The sequence below is a fragment of the Chroicocephalus ridibundus genome, chromosome 4 (genome assembly GCF_963924245.1).
Source record: "Chroicocephalus ridibundus chromosome 4, bChrRid1.1, whole genome shotgun sequence".
Lineage (NCBI taxonomy): Eukaryota > Metazoa > Chordata > Aves > Charadriiformes > Laridae > Chroicocephalus > Chroicocephalus ridibundus.
In genome coordinates this window covers 72875248-72894822 of record NC_086287.1, presented here as the reverse complement: position 1 = coordinate 72894822, position 19575 = coordinate 72875248, and the positions used below count along the sequence as shown (strand labels likewise).

Sequence of the window (19575 nt, the reverse complement as noted above, 5' to 3'; positions counted from 1 at the left end):
TCAGCGCTTCGCCCAATGGCGGCGCGGCAACGCCCTGACGTCGCCCGGCAGCCATCCCTCCCGCACGCCCGCCGCTTCCGTAAGAGTGGCGGGGATTGGCTATCAGAGGGGAGGGGCCGTCTGAGGAAGAGCTCACTCGGTTGGCTCTTGCGGGCGGAAGGGGTGGGGCGAGCGGCGGTGGCGAGCGGGGAGGGGCGGTGCGGTGCGGTGCGCGGGGATCAATGGCGGCGCGCTGGGCCGGGCTGCGCCTCTTGCTGTGACGGGCCGGCGGCCGCGGTACGTGGCGGCGGCGGTGGCTCCAGCCTCGGGGGGCGGCTGGGGCAGGGCTTAGGGGCTCTGTGAGAGCGGCCGTGGATGGGCTGCGGGGTGGAGAGGGCTGGGCCCAGGCCCTGCGAGCGCGGCAGGCCGGGCGGCGGAGGAGGCCGCTCCCGGAGCGGGCCGGGGGAGGGAAGGCCGAGAGAGGAGGCGGTGAGGGCCCGGCTCAGCACAACCCGCCCTGCCCCGGAGAGGTCGACCCGCTCCCAGCGTGCCTGGGCACCGTCAGCGGCCGGTGGCAGGTCCCCGTAGCGGGTTTCAGCACTTCGGCTGGGAGTCGCTCGTCGCCTCCGGCCTGGATCTTGCACCAGGCTGGCTCCAGGCTTGGTGCACGGCACTTTACGTGATGTGCCGCGGAGGTGCGGGGAGCGCTGCCCGAGTTTCTCGCAGTGATGAGTAGAGGAGGCCGTTATTTAATGGGGTCGGGATGCACCGGGAGCTGCACACGGGTGCCTGAGACATCGCCTCTGCCCCAGATCTGTTCCAGTCTAGGTGATGGGAAGGGCTGTGAAGTTTTTGTTTTGTTTGTTTTGGTTTTGTTTTTTTTTATCCTGGGAATGTTACCAGCTGATAGTATCAGAAGGTGCAGTTTATAGCTGTGACTTATATGTCTGTCACTTACAATGACAGCTATCACTCGCTAGAATAGAGTCACCAGACAAAACCATAGATGAATGGGGCACAGTTTCCAAACACAGGTGTTTTGTCTGGTCTGGAAGATTTTGTGTGTGTTTGAGGCGCAGGAGGGCAAAGGATACAGCAAGATTAGCAAATTTTCTATGTACAAGTGTACTTCAATGCCATGCTGCTTGGTTTTTATTTTTTTTTTCACACAGTTTTGTGCCCCAGGATGTGGTTGTCAGTAAAGTTGCACATTTGCTGAAAGACAACCAGTTTCTAGGATTGTAGTGAAAATACCGTAGCTGTATGTCTAGTCGTAACTAAACCTTAATCCACTTCAGGTAACTTGAAATGTATTGTCTAAGTGAACTGGCTGATCCAGAAGGCAAGTGTTTTGCTGTTGAAGGCTTTAGTCCCCAGATGATACTGTGCCCTTGCTGAATCCCTCTCTTTCAGTTTGTTTTTATGACTTTCTGTTGCCATTGTATTGAAACCTTTTGTTTCCTCTCCAAATGGGCGGGTTGAGATGACACAAGTGGAGAACTAGGTTATCTTGTTTATACAGCACTTGGGTAGGAAGGCTGGCCTTGTGCTTAGGACCTGTGTTCAGGAGGAAGATTAAATTTTCATCTTTTCTATAGGTTTCCAGCTTGCACCATCTTCAGAAATAATACTCAAAGAGCAGGTGCTACATGCTTTCTGGAAAGTGCACTTGTCTTAGGGTGGATTTTTCTTAGATATTAAAAAATAAACAAAAAAGAATAAAAAAAAAGTAGAAAAAAAAAAAGATAAAATCACCAGCCCTTGGTTTGTCCTTTTCCCCACTTCTTAAGAGAATCCTTTTTGTCTTGTCTTTTGATAATTCCCACCTTAAGAGTGCATCCTGCTATAACAAATATTTCTCCAGTCCTCTAACCTGGATTTCTTCTGAGACCTCAATTTGTCATTTGTATTAGAAACAACATGCCACAGAAGTATCAGTTCGTGTAAGAATTTCAGCAGTCTGCTTCCTGCAGGAGGGATTCCTTGTGGTACAAAGGAAAGGTGATAAACTGGTTCCTTTCATTATTTGGGTTACTGCATCCCTCCCTCCCTGGAACAGTGAGTGTTCTGGGTTCTCTTCCAGTGGTGAAATGCAGGCAGGGTGAGATCCTTAAATGAATAATACTTGGCAGTGCAATTATCTGTAGTCCTTGGGGTACATGATGAAGTTATACCAAGGAAGTGAGAAGAAACTAGAAAAAAGTGTGAGGTTAGCATGACTTCAAATGAACAGCTGTGTTTGTGTTGTACTTGCATATACAGGTTTGTTGCAAGAAACAAAAATAGGCCTTAATGCTTCATTCTCTAGCATGGAGCTGGCAAAATAAATCTGGAAAGGGGACGCTTAAGACTAGCGCAGGCGGTTTGTTTCATCCTGCGCTTACAGGTGTCAAGACCATGAGTTTCCTTCTAAGGGTGACTCCTTGGAGCATCTCCACCCTACGTCTAGTATTGAAATAGGGTCCTGGTTGGTGCATACTCAGGTATTATGATCTCTTGCAGCGGACGGTGGGTGAGAAGGGTATGAGCAGGGGCTGTACTCACTTGGTCACAAGTGCTGCGCCTGTTTTAGCCCAGCCCTGTTTTAGCCCAAGGGAATTCCCTCTTTCACGGACCTCTTGAACCCCAACAGATGGCACCCCCCCCGCCCCCATACATAGTCTGTCCAAGCCCAGCTCTCCCCAGAGCTGCAAAGAGGTGCAGAATGCTTTTGAAGCTTAGAGAGATTAGTTGCTCATTTCTGAAATCTGTTTGTTAATCACTTAAGTGTACTCATATAATTGAAAGCAGGCGAGCTTTCTTGAGCTTTCACAGGATGGGCGGAAAGAAATTATGTAAAGTGAGGGCAAAGTGTCAGATCCTTTCTCCAGAGCAGGGAGATGTAAGAACCGAAATAAAAGGATGAGAGTGTAGGTGTGGGGTTTTTCAAATTTTTCAAACGTATTTAAATTTAATTTTTATATTTATTTAAGCAAGGTAAATCCAAAGTAGGCTGGGCAAAATTCCATTAAAATGTGACTTTTAGAAACACAGTCTGAGGCAGACAACTAGCAGGGAAGACAAAATTATGAAAAAGAGTAAAGAAGGAGTAATAGGTGGTGCTATTAGTCTTAACAGTTATGCAGTCAGTAGGGATCCCAATCAGTACTTACCGTGAAGTGGTCTTTAGAGAACTGAAGTTATAAGTACAGTGAGTCTGTTTTTCAGGGTGTGTGTTAATGTCTCATGCGCTGACAAGTGAAGTCTGGCCCCCGATGTCTTTCATACTGTGTTTTTTCTAAAGGACAGTCTGTTCCACCATGGATGGGGGAGATGGTACTGCTGACCTTGTGATTAACAAGAGGTTTGTGTCTGAATCGGAGCTAGAGGAGCGGCGAAAGAGGAGGCAAGAGGAATGGGAAAAGGTCCGAAAACCTGAGGATCCAGTAGGTATGGGATATAAGAAAAGAGATTGGAGAGTAATTCACTTTTGTGAAAAATGGAACTAAAAGGTAATAGCTTGTATTCTGCAAGTTGAAAAGGTTTTCACTTGAAGGAACTAAGAATTGTTGGTGATTTAGTATTTCTAACATATGGTCTCATTTTGTGATTTGTTCCTTCCTTTCAGAATGCCCAGAGGAGGCGTATGACCCACGTTCGTTGTACGAGAGGCTTCAGGAACAGAGAGAAAAGAAGCAGCAGGAGTTTGAGGAGCAATTTAAATTCAGTAAGCACCAGAAGTTACTATTTTGAACTGAGACCCAGCAAACTTCATGTATTGTGTGCAACAGCTGTATACAATCTCTGAGGGACACAGCTGTGTGTCTGACTCTCTGAGAGATAAATTTCAGAAAAGTATAACTGAAATCTTGCATTTCTCAAGGATGGTGGGTGGTCCTGCAGATAACCTATTGCTGTGGCACCGAGACGGCACTGCACACGTGCAAAACTCAAAAGTTGCTTGCAGTTATGAAGCTGCATTCCTGTAAAGTGTGGAATACTAGGCTTATTTTGCACATTAATTAAAAAAACACCCTGATACCGATCTACAAAAAAGTGGAAATGTAATGTGTTTTTGTGACTCTTGAACTTATACTTTTAACACAAGACCATCCTATTTGAATCAATTCAAAGAAATTGTGTTCTAGCAGCTGGTAAATTTCCAACCTGTATTAGTTGACGCAAAAGTGATTTGAGGCTCAAAATTACTATTTGGAAGAAGTAAGCATACAGGAGTTGAGTCAAAAAGTAGATATTTAGCTCTTCTAATGAAATGGAAAACTAATTTCTACTGATGTTTGAATTTCTGGTTTTATAGAAAAATCCTTTGCATTGTATCACCTGTATATGTGCTGCTGAGTGCAAAGATGATAATGAGAACTAGAAAATTATTAGTCAACCATTTTGGGAAAAAGGGGAGCTATTGGCTCTATCTAAAGAGAAGTGAGAATGATACTGTGGGACTCCATTTTAAGGTGGGTTCTGATCAATTTTGGTTCTTTAGCTGGAAGCCTTACCCACTATTGTGTCCGTTAAGCTCCAGTTTGCCTAACTGTATTCTGTCTAGAATTTCTTTTCTGTTTGTGATGCAAAAAAAATAATGTTTTGCCTTTAACTGTGGCTCAATCTTTGAGTTCTGTTAGGTAACACTCCCTGCCCCTGCAGATGCTACCGAGTGCATTACTGATTACCAAGATTGCCTTTCCTGTTTTGTAGTACAGGCTTTTAGAATTGTTCCTGTAGCCACATTTCTTTGGGAGAAGGTAAGTGGGAGGAATTGACTAACTAAAGATCAGTGTTGGGTGGACTGTGGACCGCCAGTTTACCTCATCAGATTTCAGCCCACTGTGGCCACTTGTGACAAGAGTTGTCCCCTAATATGCTTGAATTTGCCTTAAAACATTCCTAAGTATTTTTTCTATCCATGGGAATTTTGGAGGAATAAAAAAACGAGTTTAGTGCACTGTGATTCCGATTGGTCAGAATTGATGATGGAGTTTGGGAGGAAAAACACGTTAATGCTGCAGAATTGTGTTTGCATAAACACACAAATTTAGTTACTCTAAACATTTTGTGTAGATAAAACCAGTATACAGGCTAGCAGTTCTTTCTGCGACGTTATTCAGCATTGCAAGAATGTCTTCCTTTTCAAAGTAAAATAATTTTAGTAGAATGTTATAGCATTTTAAATGAAAAATAATAGTAGTAGTCTCTGAAATACGACTTTAAAAAATTTCTTTCTGAATGATTATGGTAGCCAAAATAAGGATAAGTGGAAGTTATTCGCTGTCTCTTAGGTTTTGCTTGTATTTTTGGTGGTGAAAAGTGGAAAGTACAGATAGCAGCATTAATGCATTGAAGTCTCCGACTGTACCTATGGGACTCTTTCCAGCTGGAGAGTTTCCAGTTTACTTCAGTAAACTTTGGTCCAAGTCATCTTTGGTGATGTGACTAAGCAATTCTTGTCCAAGTAGCCACCAGAAAACTGACTGCTATCAACCTGAATGGGAAGGGCTTCTAATAACTGTCTAAATTTATTGTTTCCCTTGCCGAGTTACGTTAGGTCTGCAACGTCTTCCCTTTGGTTCGGGAAACTGTAAACCAAGTACTGGAATGAGAAGCATCCTTGAGAGGTGATAACTGAGAAGTAAACCAGCTGCTGCTTTTAAGGCAATCCTTGCGGAATAACAGATCCCTGCTAACCTGGAGAGCAAACCTTGCTGTAGGGCATCTCAGTAACGCCAGCCATAAGCATCTCTAAGCTGCTTCTCTTCATTTGCAGATCAGACGGGCAGAGAATGAAATGAATTCGTGTCACTTGCTTCAAAAAATGTCCAGAGTTTCCCTACTTTTGCTGTCTGTTTGAAGGGGCCCTCAGCAGCAGGAGTGATTCCTGCAAGTTACTGGTTTTTTTAAAGGTTTACAAATGAGCTCTGCATTCTTAGAGTTGGAAGGAGTAGGGCTCGGCCTCTAAAGAGTAACCTCAAATAATAATTGATTTCTGGAGCTTTTCTGTCAAAGGCAGACGCTTGCCGATTATCATTGTAAATGGGTTGCTTAGCTTGCTGTTGAAGTAAGTAGGACTTGACAATGTGGGTGAAGATTAAAAAAAATATGGTGACCTCGTGTAAAAGCCTAAAAATCCTCTTACAGAATTAAACTCTAATGAAGGCTAAAGGTGATGTTTGGGTTAAGATTTCTGAGGATGACTACAAACAGCAAGACTTGGTCTTTCTGAAAATAAATAAATAAATAATTATTACCTTTCTAAATAAATCATTTGATTGAGAGGTCTTGAGCATTTGCAGAACAGAAAATAAAAGACCTTCATACTGCACTAGCGCGTACTTCCTTAAAGTAGGGTAGCATGTTTAGAAATAGTTTGTTTTTATTTGGAAGTTAAGAATTGTCCTGCTTCTACTTTTTTTTTTTTTTAAGACAGCAGTTAATCTCAGTTAAGTTACTAATTGTTTGCTTTAAGAAAATGTACTTTCTGTTTTGAGGCGAGATTGATGTGGCGAAGTAGCGTGGTTTTTTCCAGTTATCAGTTGGTTTAAGAACAGATTCTGAAGAGACAGGCTTCAACTTAGCATCTGAAACCAAAACAGCAAATATATGTGGCTATTCCTTGGTTTGTGTAACCTGTTCCAAATGGCTTTTCAGAACTGCAGAAAACCTGCTGGTGTGAAAACTGAGTCGATTTTCTTTAATTTTATCAGCAAATCCAATAGCATTTCATGCCTTCCTGTGAATTGTGTCCTGCTTTTCTCTGTAGTAATAGTGTTGTGTTCAAACTGTGTTAGTTTGTTGTAGTTTGTGTGCTCGAGTGTGTAAGAGTTCCGGCTTGTTAGTACCCTGTGTCATTAACTGGGAAGTGTTTTTACTCCTTAATTACAGAATCCAGCAGATAGCTTGTGGCGTTTGCTTTGTACCCTTTTCTCGGCCCAACAGCGTGACTGCTGGAGTACCCAGTTCGCTCTGCTCCCCGCGATCCCAGTGACTTTCTGCAAATTGTTCCACCTCGGCAGTATTAGAAATGTCATAGGCAAGATGTGGATGCTCACCTATGTTTTCTGGGGCGGTTGGAAATCATCGGAAAAGGTTCTAAGTGGATGGCAAAGTAATGCAAAATAAATGGCTGCTCCCTAAGTGGTTTTAGCTTATCAATATGCATTCTTTTCCTTTATGCAGAAAATATGGTAAGAGGCTTAGACGAAGATGAGACGCATTTCCTTGATGAGGTTTCTCGGCAGCAAGAGCTACTAGAAAAGCAACGAAGGGAAGAAGAGCTGAAAGAACTAAACGAATACAGAATATCCTTTGCATTAAAATGGCTGGTGGTTATATGGAGGAGGTTAAGAAACTGGGCTGTAGTTTGAGTCTGTTGTTGACATTCTTTGTATAAAACTCCTTTACAGAACATGTATAATGATAGACTTTTAAAGTTTAATGTTTTTATTGGATCTCCCTCTGTAAAGTTTGATATTCCCCTTCTGCCTCAACCCCCACATGTCTTTGGTACTTGTCTTTCCTTCTCCCCCTCCTCATTGTTTGGGTTCTTTGGTTGTTTGGGTTTTTCTTCCCATTATTGAGGGCATGAAATACCATAGCTAAAGAGAGAAATAGAACATAAAGGCAAAATGGCATATTACTTTTGCTTTTGTCTTCTTATTGAAAAGTAAATGTTCTTGTTTGGTTTTTTAACTGCATATTGTCTGTTTTTAAAATACCTGTTTGACCTCGTGTGTGAATTGTTCTCTCTGTTATTCTTGTATTAAGTATTAGCTGCTTTCTCCCTTGCTGATAGCTGCAGGATGAGAAATTAAATACATCTGTGCGGATGCACTGACTTTCTTCTGAGAGGTCAGTGCCCCGTGAGACTCAGCTCCTTTGGGTGATACAGACTTTTAGGCAGGACTAAGAGCAGGACAGTTTGGCTTTGCTGTTAAATGCCAAATCTTCATGAAGATGTGCTAGAAAATAATATGGGATGCTTTTTCTCTCTGATCTGTGCCAGTCAAGGAAGGCTGGAATGATCTGAGGATTTCTGTGCTAAGCTAAATGTTGGGGTTTTTTTGATGCTTACTGAATCTCTGCAGAACCTGATGGTTTCTTTGCCTCCTAATGAAAACCACTGCTTTTAAGTCATCAGTGAACAAAGCACAAGTTCTCAAGGATGCTTTAATATAAACGAAAGAGTTTGTGGACCCAAGGAGGTGACCGAAACCAGTCAGCAAATAAGGCTGAATAGTGCCATTGCTACAAAGACCTGCATTACCTTGAATAATGATTTACGACTTAGAGCGTGTGTTCTGTGAAGAGCATGCAAGTTATCTCAGTAATGTGTTTATGAAAAAGCAATACTGATGCATTATTTTTCTTAACTTCAGACATAGGCTGTAGTTGGTTGATGGATTTGAAGTATTTTCTTGATTTGTTGGATCTAATCATGGGATATATTTGGTTTTGGTGATGGTTGCTTGCAGGTCCGGCTGATGCAGGGCTGTGCAGTCGAAAATTGTGCTGCAGAAGCAGCTGACAGCTCTAGTTAGGTCACGTACGCTTGGGGTGAACCATACCGGCCCCGAGGGAATCTTACGTTGTCTTGAATTAGCTACATAACCCACTGATTGCTGAATTTACCGAGCAGGGCCTGTTCAAGACGTGCAGGCCATCTAATCTCAGTCTTTGCAGTCTTAGTAAGATCATCTGGCTCTGTATCTGGCATCTTGCTGTAAATTAAACTGTAGAACTTAGTGCTGATGGGGCGGAGGGAGGGCAGATGTTTTAAGGTCGCCTCATCTCACAAGCAACTGAAAAGTTTTGCCCACTCCGTTTCCTTTTTTAAAATTTTTAATGTTTTTGATTTAACCGTAGCATTTCAAGCAACCTCAGAGCAACTTGCAAAACAACTCATCTGTGTTTGAAATTTGCTGGCGTTATTCTTTTAAAATGCAAAAGGTGGTTTTGCACCTGCAGGTTGTTGCTGATGTTACGGTGACAAAAAGCAGTGGGTCCTGGGTAAACGTGCCGGATCTGTAGGTACTGTTCAAGTGCTCTTCCAAACGAATAAGAGGAATGTCAACCCAGTGGGTTTGATTATTTGGTCTTTTTCCTGGTACAACATCCAATAAGCTCCCCAGAGGCATTAATTTCACGGTAAAATCTACATCGAGTATGGAGCTTTTTTTCTTTCTTTTTTTCCTTCATTTTTTTAGGTTGAAAAATCATGAAATCATATATAGCTTAAGGATAAACATGCCTTGGAATATTTTAATGCGCTCTCAAGCATAAGAAATTCGTATGCATGGATGCATAGGAATTTTACTTCCTCCTACGTAAACAGCTAGTGTTTTTTACTCCTTACCCTATCCAGACCCCACTGGTCTGACAGAGTTTAAAAATTTACAGTTTGTTTGTTTGGTTTTTTTTAAGCCAGTTACAAGAAGTGTTTGAGAACAAGATGCTCTTGTCTTAAATCCTATGTAAGCGTAGGACAAGTACCCCTGCAAGAAGCGGGCTTTACTGTAGGACAGCTCTTTTAATGCAGTTGATATTTAGGCTTGAGAGGTTTATTTCTAATGTAGTCTTCCTGAGAGGGGACACTTCTTGGCGAGGTATAGCGTTACATGTGCTAATGGCGGTACATATAAAATCTCTGTTAAAAATGTGCCATGTCTCTGGTAGTTGAGTGTTAGGAGAATGGCATCCTGGGTGCAAGTATAAAGCCTTTAATCCAGTATTTTTTTAAAGGAAAAGTCTTTGAGTTCCTCAGCCAGACTTTTGTAGTGCAGTGTTAGAATATAACAAGGTAATGAACCTAAACGTGGAAGTTGAACAGTGCAGTGCATGGAATCGTGTGTTGCAACATCAAACCGTGTTCGACACACCGAGCTTTCAGATTGCTTCTGATAGCCACAGGATGGCACTCCTGTGACATCCTAAAAAATAAATAGCATTGAATGGTCTGGTTTTGGCTGAGAGGACTTCCAGTTGAGGTAGGGAGCAGTCTGGGTTACTGCTGTATCCTTAGGAAAATCAAATAAGGAATGGCATCTGAACGCTCCTAATGGTAAAGTGATTGGAGACTTCGAGTGTGTCACTTCAAAGGAAGGTGTAAGAGTTTTGGATTTGCAGACGTTCAGTGGGGCAAAAAAACCTGTGACATAAAATATATGGTCCATCAACATGAAATTCACGATCCAGTATTTGTCTGCAATAACTGGGACAGGTTTCACAGGGTGAAACTCCAGCTTGTCACCTGGTCAGTGGGATTGTAGTCAGAGAAGAAACTGGTAGTAAGCTAGATTTAGGGTTATAAACAAATACCCTTTTAAATGAGGTTGATTTGCCTTTGCTATGAGCAGTTTAAAAATTTTGCAGCAGCTTTTTTGACTCCCCTGGCACCCCATTAACAAACAGGACCTTTGATGGGCCTCGCTTCATCAGATACAGCTGGACATTAACTGTTATCAGGGAGGGGACTAGATCCTGCTGCAGAAGGAGACCTGTCTAGTGTGTGCGCAGGGTGAGTGTGCCTTAATGACAGACCAAGCTCCTTCTTATCCCGTCTGAGAACCTGCTTAAGCTTCTCCACCTCATTAGAGGTTTCAGCTGCATCCTACCTTGCTAACACTCTTTTAAGCTACTTAGTTTTTCTGTGCAGTCGCAGTCTTTTGGGTGAGTGTTGGATCACACGCGCCCTTTAATCACATCTGCCTCCTTCCTCCTGGAGTTGGTGTTCAAACCGGCAGCGATAGCCTTGTGGCCCTTATGTAGAGATGAGCTGAAAAGTCAGGATGAGAAATACCAAAATAGAAAATTGAACTGTTTTGCTTTGGTAGGCTAAAATCTGCTGGGCTCAGCAAAAAGAGGGTTTGAGGAGTGGAAGTGAGCCCACGTATCGCTATTTAGGTTTTTTTGGTAAGGATTAGGGGTTGAAGCAGCAGATTGAGTTGTAAATTTGCTGATCTCTGTAGAAGTCTGAAGTACTGCATTGCCCTTTTACTTATTTATTATTATTTATTTTTGGTCCAGCCTGACCTTTTTGCTTTTCTAAGACCTGTAGGAAAAGGCAGGACGATGGGTGTGTTTACGGGTGCTGAATGCGGTGTGTGGTGTGCGTTTTGGACTCCAGAAAAGCAGCTCCTAGTCTGCTGCCTGGACGTCTTTACAGGGAGAGCTGGTATTGATCCCTCAGAGAGCTCCACACCCAGAGGGCGAAGTCTCTTCTGGTTTGGCCAAAGATGCCAGCTAAATGTCATTACAAATAAGTTTATTTTGATAGAATATGTGAATGAACTTTGGTCGCTGCTGTCAGCAGAGCTGGCTAAATATATCGGAGAGGAAGTGTCTGTTCTCTCCATTCCTTCCTGGTTGATCCTTAACCCTTAATTCACAGCACTCTCACCAAAGTGGGAGTCAGTATGGACCCAAAGAAGGAAACTGAGAAGAAATTGCCCATGAAGTCAGTGGAAAACAAGAACAAATTCTCTCAGGCAAAGCTGTTGGCAGGAGCTGTGAAACACAGAAGGTTAGTTTCACACCTCTATAAATTCATGAGGAACAGAACCCAGTTAGCAGTGTAAAGGGAGGCAGGCCAAAACTGCCTCCAGAGAGCGAGCTGTAAACCTTAGCCCTAAAGAAAAAAAGGGGGGAGGTATAAGAAAAGACCAGCCTTGTTTCTATAGGCTCTCACAAACTGTGGGAAAAACATGAAGCAATTGAAATAGATAAGTGTGTGTAAAGCAAGTGGGTAGACTCTTCACTCTAGACTGCCAGGCTTGGGCAATCCTGTTTGGGGATCTAGAGGGAATCTATTTTACAGCTCTATTTGTAGATACCAGTGTCACCTCACTCGTGTAGTTTCGCTCAGGTTTGCATAATCTATCAGCCGATTTTATCTGTGTCTAAAATGGATTGTTTTAATCGCTTCTGGGGGGCGGCATGGGGGAGACATAGGTTACAAGAGAAGAGCTTTGTGTACCAATTTGATCCCGAGGGCATCAGGCAAACTTCCCTTGTTTCTCGCTGATTTGTGCTGGTGCATCAACACCCTTTCCATCCCAGGGAGATGGCAGCTGGGTTTGTGATCTCTTTACTGTTTTGATCTTGGCCTGCAAACGCAGCTGCTGGTCTGCTACAGGTTATGGAGAATCTAGGCATGTGGGACCACAGATGAGTCGTCTAATACTTAAGATGATTACCGACATCTAGAAGTTCAGTCAGTGTTTTTGAATCTCTCCTAGAGAATGAGAGATTATTTTAGACGCTTATCTTGTAGGGTGATGTTTAGCTTCCAGTACAGCAGTAATTGCATGTCTGGAAACTGAAGTAAGCGCTTCCACCACCTGATGTGTGGGGGGTTGGGTAGTTGTTTGGGTTTTTGGAGGGCAGAGAAGAGAACGCCTGAACTGATAAGAAGCAGCCAACAATACTTTTTTTTCTTGTAACTACTGGTACTTAACACAGTAGGATGTAGAGAAGGAGCTGGCATGTGCGTAATGGCACATCTAAAGTCTGCAGATGGCATCTATTTGAAGAGAGCATCTTAACTGACATGTCAGTGCCATCACAGACTTGCTTTGCAGTCTTCTATTTTTGCCATCTGATCTTTTGTCGCAAACTGGCCAAAACCAAGTGTAGCATGAGCTCAACATCTGCTCTCTGAGCTTTGTAGTTTCCTGTAGAGGTGTTATTACTATTAAAACCTCCCTACACAGAATAGCCTTTCATCTGTACTGCATGTTCTGACGGGGACAGAAAAGAGTTAATGCATAAAAACACTCGTACTTCATTAGTTCATCACAGCTGAAGCTGGGAAGCATTTGTTTATGTGGATGGCTTAGGGTTGGGAACATGCGAGAGGGGGGAAAAAGAAACTGAGCAGTGACAAGAAAGAGCTATGGAAATTCTGAAGCATCAGAAGCCCAAGTAACGCTCTTCTCCCCCAACACCGCTTTGGACCCAAAAAGAACCACTTTCTTTTTTAGCTCAGACACTGCAGCTGCATGTGAACTGATGCAAAACCTACCAGGTGTCTTACTGGGTGCAAGATTTCTAGGTGTTTTGGAGCAGGCGCTCTAGGTGTTTGAATGAAGGGAAGGAAACCCTGGGAGGGGAAGGACACAGGTGTTGCAGCAGCGAGCATGGTCATCATCCGCTTGTGCAAGCCTGTGGTCTGTGGGGTGGCTGAAGCTCAGGTAGTTGTTCCTGATCTCCTGTGGGGTACTTCCAGCTGCAGAGGCGGCTCTGGGTTGCTGTGCGAGAGGTCTGACTTGGACTCCCAGAGGCACGTTTCTGTTTCCCAGGTTAACAGTCGCTGCTTGCGGTGTAGGTGTTGACTCTTTCTAGGATCCTGCATGTTCCCCAAGGAGCCCCAGCTAACAGCAGTTAGAAGTGCTGTGGTCATCAGGGGACCCTGTTGGCATTCACTGCAGCATTTGAGGCAAAGATGTGACTTTAACTTCACAGTAATTAAGTGGTTGCTTATGAGGAACAAGACGCTTTCTTCTTTTTTTTTTCCCCTCCCTCCCCCCACAGTTCAGATGGTGGTAACAGTGTGAAGAGGTTGAAACTAGAGACCGATCATGACGAAAAGAATCAAGGTACGTCTTGATTTCTCCATGTGGGAAGCTGCCTGTGTCTCACCTGAACAGCAACTGACTTGGTGTTAGATCTGATAGAGGATCTGCTTTTCTGCTCCTTCATTATGCAAGACAGCACAGACCGCGGTTGGCATGTTCTCCCTTAAAGCAGTAGGAATGGTAACTATAGGTGCTGGCAGCCTTCAGAGAACATAGGGCTGGAGGGAACCTGTGCGGGTCATCAGACCATCCCCTGCCCAAACCATTCCTGGCAGGTGTTTGTCTAAGCTGCTCTTAAATCTCCACACATAGAGATTCCGCACCCTCCTTAGGCAGTTTATTCTAATGCTTAACTGATTTTTACCTGTAAAGAGTTTTACCTTATACCTAATAGGGCTCTCCTTAGCTGCCTTTCGAGCCTAGCGCTTGTTCTGTCGACAGGAGACACAGAGAACAGATCGTCCCCTCCCTCTGCACAGCTGCGTTTGATACGTTTGTATACCTCCACTATTAGCTTTTCATGCCATGAAGTGATCTTGTCCATCCTGAAACCAATTTGTTTCAGAAAATTACGGGGAAGTAGAAGAAGAATTAAGTTGCATTTCAGTCTTAGCTGTCAGGGCTGCGGTTGACTTGCTGTCAAGATAACTCTGACACAGATAGGGTGAGCTGCAATTGTGTAATGACAACCCAAGGCGCTTCCTGAATCTCCTTCTGTTCAGTAAACTTTCAGAACACTGGAAATAATTAATTAGCTGTGGAAGAGGGGAGATGTTGACGAGCAGAGCAATGGAATAAAACTTCTCCCCAACTATGCTGTCATATCACAAAAAATTATTCAATTACACAAAGCAGAGCTATTTATTCTTATTTAGTGGGTTTGGTACTTGACAAGCATCAAACTTGACAACTTCAGAATAAAATTCTGTAATGCCAGCATAGAGCTGGGCTTAAACTAGTGATGAAGGAAAAAAAAAAAAAAATCCCCTGAGGTAGCAAGTCCTTCCTGTCAGAATAGTTTGAGTGCAGCATAAAGCTGCCTTACGCTTTAATTAAATCCTGCAATCATCCACCGCTGATGTGGTGATAGCAGGTGAATGACGCGCGGCAGTTCCTGGGCTCGTTAAAAGCCTTTTCCTGCACTCTCGTTTTTTGACTGAGGTACCTCTCTTTCAGAAAAACCATCCTGTGTCCCCTTGGGGAGCAGCTCGGTGGGAGGCTCCACGGTCCACTGTCCCTCCGCAGCCGTGTGCATCGGGATCCTGCCTGGCCTGGGCGCCTACTCAGGAAGCAGCGATTCCGAGTCCAGCTCGGACAGCGAAGGCACTATTAATTCCACTGGAAAGATAGTCTCTTCTGTCTTTCGTAGCAACAGTTTCTTTGATGGTCCATAACGAAATCCCTCCGTGTGTAATGTAGTGCAGAGTATCTTCCAAAGCCCTGATGGATGCTTGATGCATCCTTCTGCCCCAAATGTAATCTTTCTAGCTAACCTCTCAACTTGAATACACTCAGATACTCCTAAAATAACTCATTATGTCTTCCCCCCCGCCCCCCCCCCCCCCACTTTCCATTTCTGGGGTGCATACTGAGCCTGGAAGAAAGGCTGCCATCCTAAACCAGAAGGCACACCTAGTAATGTAATAAAGGTCTGAGGGTAGGGAGGAGAGAGTTTTATCTTTTAAAATTCTTAGGGAAAGAAAGAATTCTGGATACAAGACTAACAGACAAAAAAATACTCCTGAGGCAGTGAAATTCACTTGAGGCAGTGAAGTCTTGTAGAAACAGCCATGTGTTCTGTTTTAAAATGTCATTTTTATTCTGTATTTGAGAAATGGGGGCAGAACAAAAATGAAGCAGATGGTGAAGTGTAGATTGCCATGACACTGTAAAGAAGTTTTAGTGTTACATGATTAAAGACATTCTGAATGCATTTTTTTTTTTATCTCTGCTTGTGCCATTCATAATTGTTCCCATTCCATTAAGCAATTTCTGCGCTACCCGACAAGCCCCTTCCTCAAACCGCCACCCGGGAGAAGTGCAAGCCAGCCTCCTACAAATGTGGAGATGGTGATGGAAGACTCTTGTTCTGAGTGGGTTGAGAGGAGCTGCAGTTGGCTCTTCTGCTCAAAGCCATCCCTCTTGGCACCGGCGCTCGACAGGTCCTTCAGCTTTCCTGCGGCAGCGTCCTGACGAGCATGAGTGCGGAGTGGGTGGGATACCCCCGTTCAGTCAGACCTCTTTGTGTGGAAGCTGGAGAACTCCACCGTCCTTGGCAGTGGTTTTTGAAGTTGTGCTGGATTTAGGAAACCTGACATGGGAATGCTTATGGGTGGTGTGGAGCGGGGAGCCAGGCATAAGCAAGAAGTAGGCTGTGAAAGACTGGCGGCCCGTCCTTTTCATCTGTGTGCAGACAGTGCTGGCGGGAGGTCAGTGGGGTGGAACAGCTCCGCGCGGCCGCTCAGAGGTGGAAGAGCCTTTGTGACTCTCCTTCACAGCAGTCCTGCGCTACGTACTACTCCGAAGTGTGCGCGCTTCTGAGAAAGCAGCCGATGCGTGCGGACCGAAGGGCAGTTACCTGAACTCTGCAACTCGGAAGAGAGCAGCTGGGAGAAAAGGAACGAACCCTGAAGGCCTGTAGTAGGAGTCATGCCTTGGCTTGAGTGTTGGAACTTCCTCAAAGGAGACAAGAAGAGTTAGGCTCACGCTGAAGCTATCCTTAGCCAAAATACCCTTTCTGTTTGCGCAACCCTGTTCCACAATCCGATCCTTAAAACCACACTGTAATTCCTCCCCTGTTCTCCTGGGTGCCTGGCCCCTCTCTCGTGTTTGCTCCAGAGCTGCTCCTGTCTCTTCTCCAGCTACTCTAATTATGGCGCTTTCAGGTGGAAAATAGTGAGAGCTCTCACCGCCTCCCTAGTGCTTTGCTTTGAATGACTTTCATCATACTTAGCTATGGAGCGGTACAGAAGGGGTGCACAAAAAAAAAAAATGCCTGTTTTTCTTGAAAGTCCCATCTGTAAGAGCCCTGAGCGGTTGGAGTGAGAGATGTAGGTGTCCTTCCCTGGCATTAAGCTAGATCAGTAACTCCTCTGCAGAGTCGGAGCAGCCTGGCCTGGCTGGGAGCACGCTGGGGCCCTTTTCCTGAGTGATGCTTAGTGCAACTGCAGTCAAAACGGCTGATTTGGCCAGAAATTTTTAGCGGCATTTGGCAGCCAGTTGTGGGCAGAGGTGGTGGTGGTCCACAGGGGCTGCAGGTGGGACCCGGAGGGGGTGATGGTGGTTATGCTGGACCCTGCATGGCCAGGAGGAGCTGTAATTAGGTTAAAAGCAGGCCTGAGAGCGCCCCGCTTTCTTTTAGGGTGCTCAGGGAACGCCTTGAGCTCGCACAAGCCTTTGAGTCCGAGTCACCTCTGCTCTTCTCAGGGCCCGGCCCCCGTGAACGCTCGGCAGAGCTGTCCCAGCTCCTCACTCCATCCCTTGGTCCCGTTTACCTTCTTACGGTTAAAAGTCATCTGACATTAAGTTACCGAAATGCAGTGAGACACATGCTGGGACGTAGCACGAGGGATGGAGGATAAATCAGACCTTCTGGAGACGGCAGCTGTGGCAGTAACCTTGCCGCGGGGCCGATGTGCTGGAGGAGAACGGCTGGCTCCAGCAGCTCTGTCATTCTAGTGGTGGATTTAGATGTTTTGGGGGGTTTTGTTTGGTTTATTTTATTTTATTATTGGTGTTTTTTTTTTCTTTTAAAGACTGTTCTCTCTTTGCCATGACTGCATGGCGTGTGCTTCATCCCCTCCCCAGGGACAGCTTCGTAAACTGCTTGTTGTCTGTCTTAGTTGTTAAAGCTTCAGAGAGGTGTTAAAAAAAAAAAAACAACCCAAAGACAAACCCCCACAAACGCTTTACTAGCAGAAGCGCTTACGAGCCAGTGCAGCTGCATGTGAGGTTCTCTTATGGAAAGAAAAAAAAAATAATCGTCTTTTTCCAGAGCCACAGGCTTTGATCTGGAAGCTGAGCCATACACAGCATGATTTTTGAACGAGCCACCCTTCAAAGGCTGCCTCTCCGTTGGGAAAGGGGTGGTGTGGGTTGGGGTTTTTCCCTTTCCAGGGGGTTTGCATGGCAAATGTTTTCACGGAGCGGGCCCACCTCTCCCGAGGGATGGGCTCTCGCCCAGGGCCATGCTTGGAGCTGGCTTGGGGCCTCTCCGTCAGCCTTGCCGCCGTGCTTTGGCGGAGTGGGGCAGTCTGCCTGCTGGTGGCTCCGTGGCCACCGCGCGTGGCAACCGCCCACTCGCTAGCGCTGGTCGGTGGCAGCCAGCATGGCCAGCAGCACTCGTGTGCGCAAATTGGCTCCGGGCTTTGCACAGAGACACCGACCTCCTACCGCAAGCGCTTTGGCTGATGGGGAGAAGGGAGGCCAGCTCGCCCCGAGTTCAGAGTAAGGCTGGTGATCCCCGCAACGGATCCAATTCTACCTGCCAGCTTCAAAAGACCTGAATCTATAACTAGAGGAGAAGGCAGCAATTAGTGCTGAAGACGCACACGCTGCTGATGAGCAGCTCCACAGAGCTGCCGGAGCCCGGGATGTCGTTTCCCAGCCCCTCTCCTCCAGGCAGCAGGGAGCTTTTGTTGCTCGGAAAAAATTCCGGAGATGAAGCAGCGGTGAACCGTGAAACTCCCTCTGCCTGTCTGGTGTGGGTTCAGTGGTGTTCTCCCAAGCACGCGCATGCACCAGCCCCTGCCCTCGGCTCAGGCGGGCACCGAGAGCTTGACGGGGGCTGAGGGGGTGCTGCCCTCCTCGGGACATCCATGGTCACCTCCACCTTCAGTCACTCTCCGGCACGGCGCTGCCATCGATGGCCTGGGGCTAATCCCAGGGTGACACGAACACCCACGTTCCCAGACCTTCCTGTCTAGGAGACCCTTGTTTTAAATGTCCAAGTTTCTTTATTAACCTGAGTATAACAAATATAACATGTACACAGTATAAAAATGAACGTAGGGCGTGACAGAGGTACAGGTACGACATAGATACAGGAACTATACAATGACCAGTTCATCGAATGAGAATAATATATTAAGCCTTTCGTTGCTTGGAAAAAGCAAGTTTTGATTGTAAAAATTGTATCCTGTTCCACTGAAATTATACAAAGTACATTCAATACTGAAAAGTGACTCAACAGAGCAGGGCCAGGGCATGGCCGGGCCGCTTAGTGTTACCTCGGGCGGGACTGTACAAAACGAATCCAGACGCTTCTCTGGGATGAGTTTTAAGAACTTAGCAATTAAATTAAGAAGTACAAAGTGTTTCGGGGAGGGTATTCTTCTCTTAAAAAGCATGTGGACCATGCGCTTTCGGGAGGGCTTCAGCGGCATGCAGAAGGACGCGGCTCTATGCGGGCTCCGAGTTGATGGGCGGCAGGTTTCGGTGCTTGAAGTACTGCACGACCTGCTGGGGCAGCTCCGCCAGCACAGCCTTGGCCAGGGTCTCCTTGGGGGCCTGCAGGCGAGAGGAGCAGACGCCGGCCTCAGAACGGCCGCAGGGGACCCACCGAGACGACGGCTGGGCTGTCCCCAACGCCAGCCTTTTGTTTAATACCCCCTAGAGCCCACTGGCAGCCAGCGTTTTATACACCCGGGGTGGTATTCTGTACTACACCTCCCCTCCAGGAGATAATTCACCGGTAGGGAGGAATAAAACATGCTCGGTAGGTTAGAAAAAGCAGGTACTGAGTACCATCAGGTGAAACACAAATACACTGCTTAGTTGCAAAAAGGGGTAGGATAAGCACAGGCTGATGTTCTGCACCCTCTGGGCAACCCTGTGCCCTCCGACCCAGGGCCGACTCCTGGCCGATGGAGATGGGAAGCTCGTTTTCTCTTTCTTTTTTGGTTTGGTTTTTTTTTGGTTTTTTTTTTTGGTTGGTTGGGTTTGGGTTTTTTTCTTCCTTCATCAGCTTTTTCCTAACACACGGTTGGGCAGCGAGGGACGGTCCCGCAGAGGGGACACGCACAGGGCCAGT

The 19575-nt window shown here is 45.6% G+C and overlaps 3 protein-coding genes across 8 annotated transcripts in view; 2 read left to right on the top strand and 1 right to left on the bottom strand.

Moving 5' to 3' along the window:
* Nucleotides 1-170: 170 nt before the first annotated feature.
* Nucleotides 171-15477, top strand: PSME3IP1 (proteasome activator subunit 3 interacting protein 1). Of its 2 annotated transcripts, none has more exons than XM_063334014.1 (7): nt 171-276; nt 3263-3408; nt 3587-3685; nt 7150-7272; nt 11359-11491; nt 13501-13565; nt 14721-15477. In XM_063334014.1, the coding sequence occupies exons 2-7, from the start codon at nt 3279-3281 to the stop codon at nt 14936-14938; spliced, it is 768 nt and encodes a 255-aa protein (XP_063190084.1). In that variant the 5' UTR covers nt 171-276; nt 3263-3278; the 3' UTR covers nt 14939-15477. The 2 variants fall into 2 exon arrangements, with proteins under 2 accessions (XP_063190084.1, XP_063190085.1); XM_063334015.1 differs by having other exon boundaries at nt 192-276; nt 3268-3408.
* POLR2C (RNA polymerase II subunit C) overlaps nt 201-19575 on the top strand; it is a 241815-nt gene continuing 222440 nt past the window's right edge. The window contains exon 1 of the mRNA XM_063334011.1: nt 201-212. The gene's annotated coding sequence lies outside the window, so the exon portion shown is untranslated. The remainder of the gene's footprint in view (nt 213-19575) is intronic.
* The window catches only part of CPNE2 (copine 2), a 61621-nt gene continuing 57656 nt past the window's right edge, over nt 15611-19575 (bottom strand). For all 5 annotated transcript variants that reach the window (XM_063334002.1, XM_063334004.1, XM_063334003.1 and 2 more), the window contains exon 16: nt 15611-19052. In XM_063334002.1, the coding sequence (XP_063190072.1) occupies nt 18945-19052 (108 nt within the window). In that variant the 3' untranslated portion in view covers nt 15611-18944. The remainder of the gene's footprint in view (nt 19053-19575) is intronic.

What these genes read in the sequence shown, in the direction of transcription:
- PSME3IP1 (XM_063334014.1), top strand. Translation starts at nt 3,279, where the DNA reads ATGGATGGGGGAGATGGTACTGCTGACCTTGTGATTAACAAGAGGTTT. An exon ending in TGAGGAGCAATTTAAATTCA is followed by an intron (nt 3,686 to 7,149) that starts GTAAGCACCAGA and finishes TCCTTTATGCAG; the next exon opens with AAAATATGGTAAGAGGCTTA. An exon ending in TCATGACGAAAAGAATCAAG is followed by an intron (nt 13,566 to 14,720) that starts GTACGTCTTGAT and finishes CCTCTCTTTCAG; the next exon opens with AAAAACCATCCTGTGTCCCC.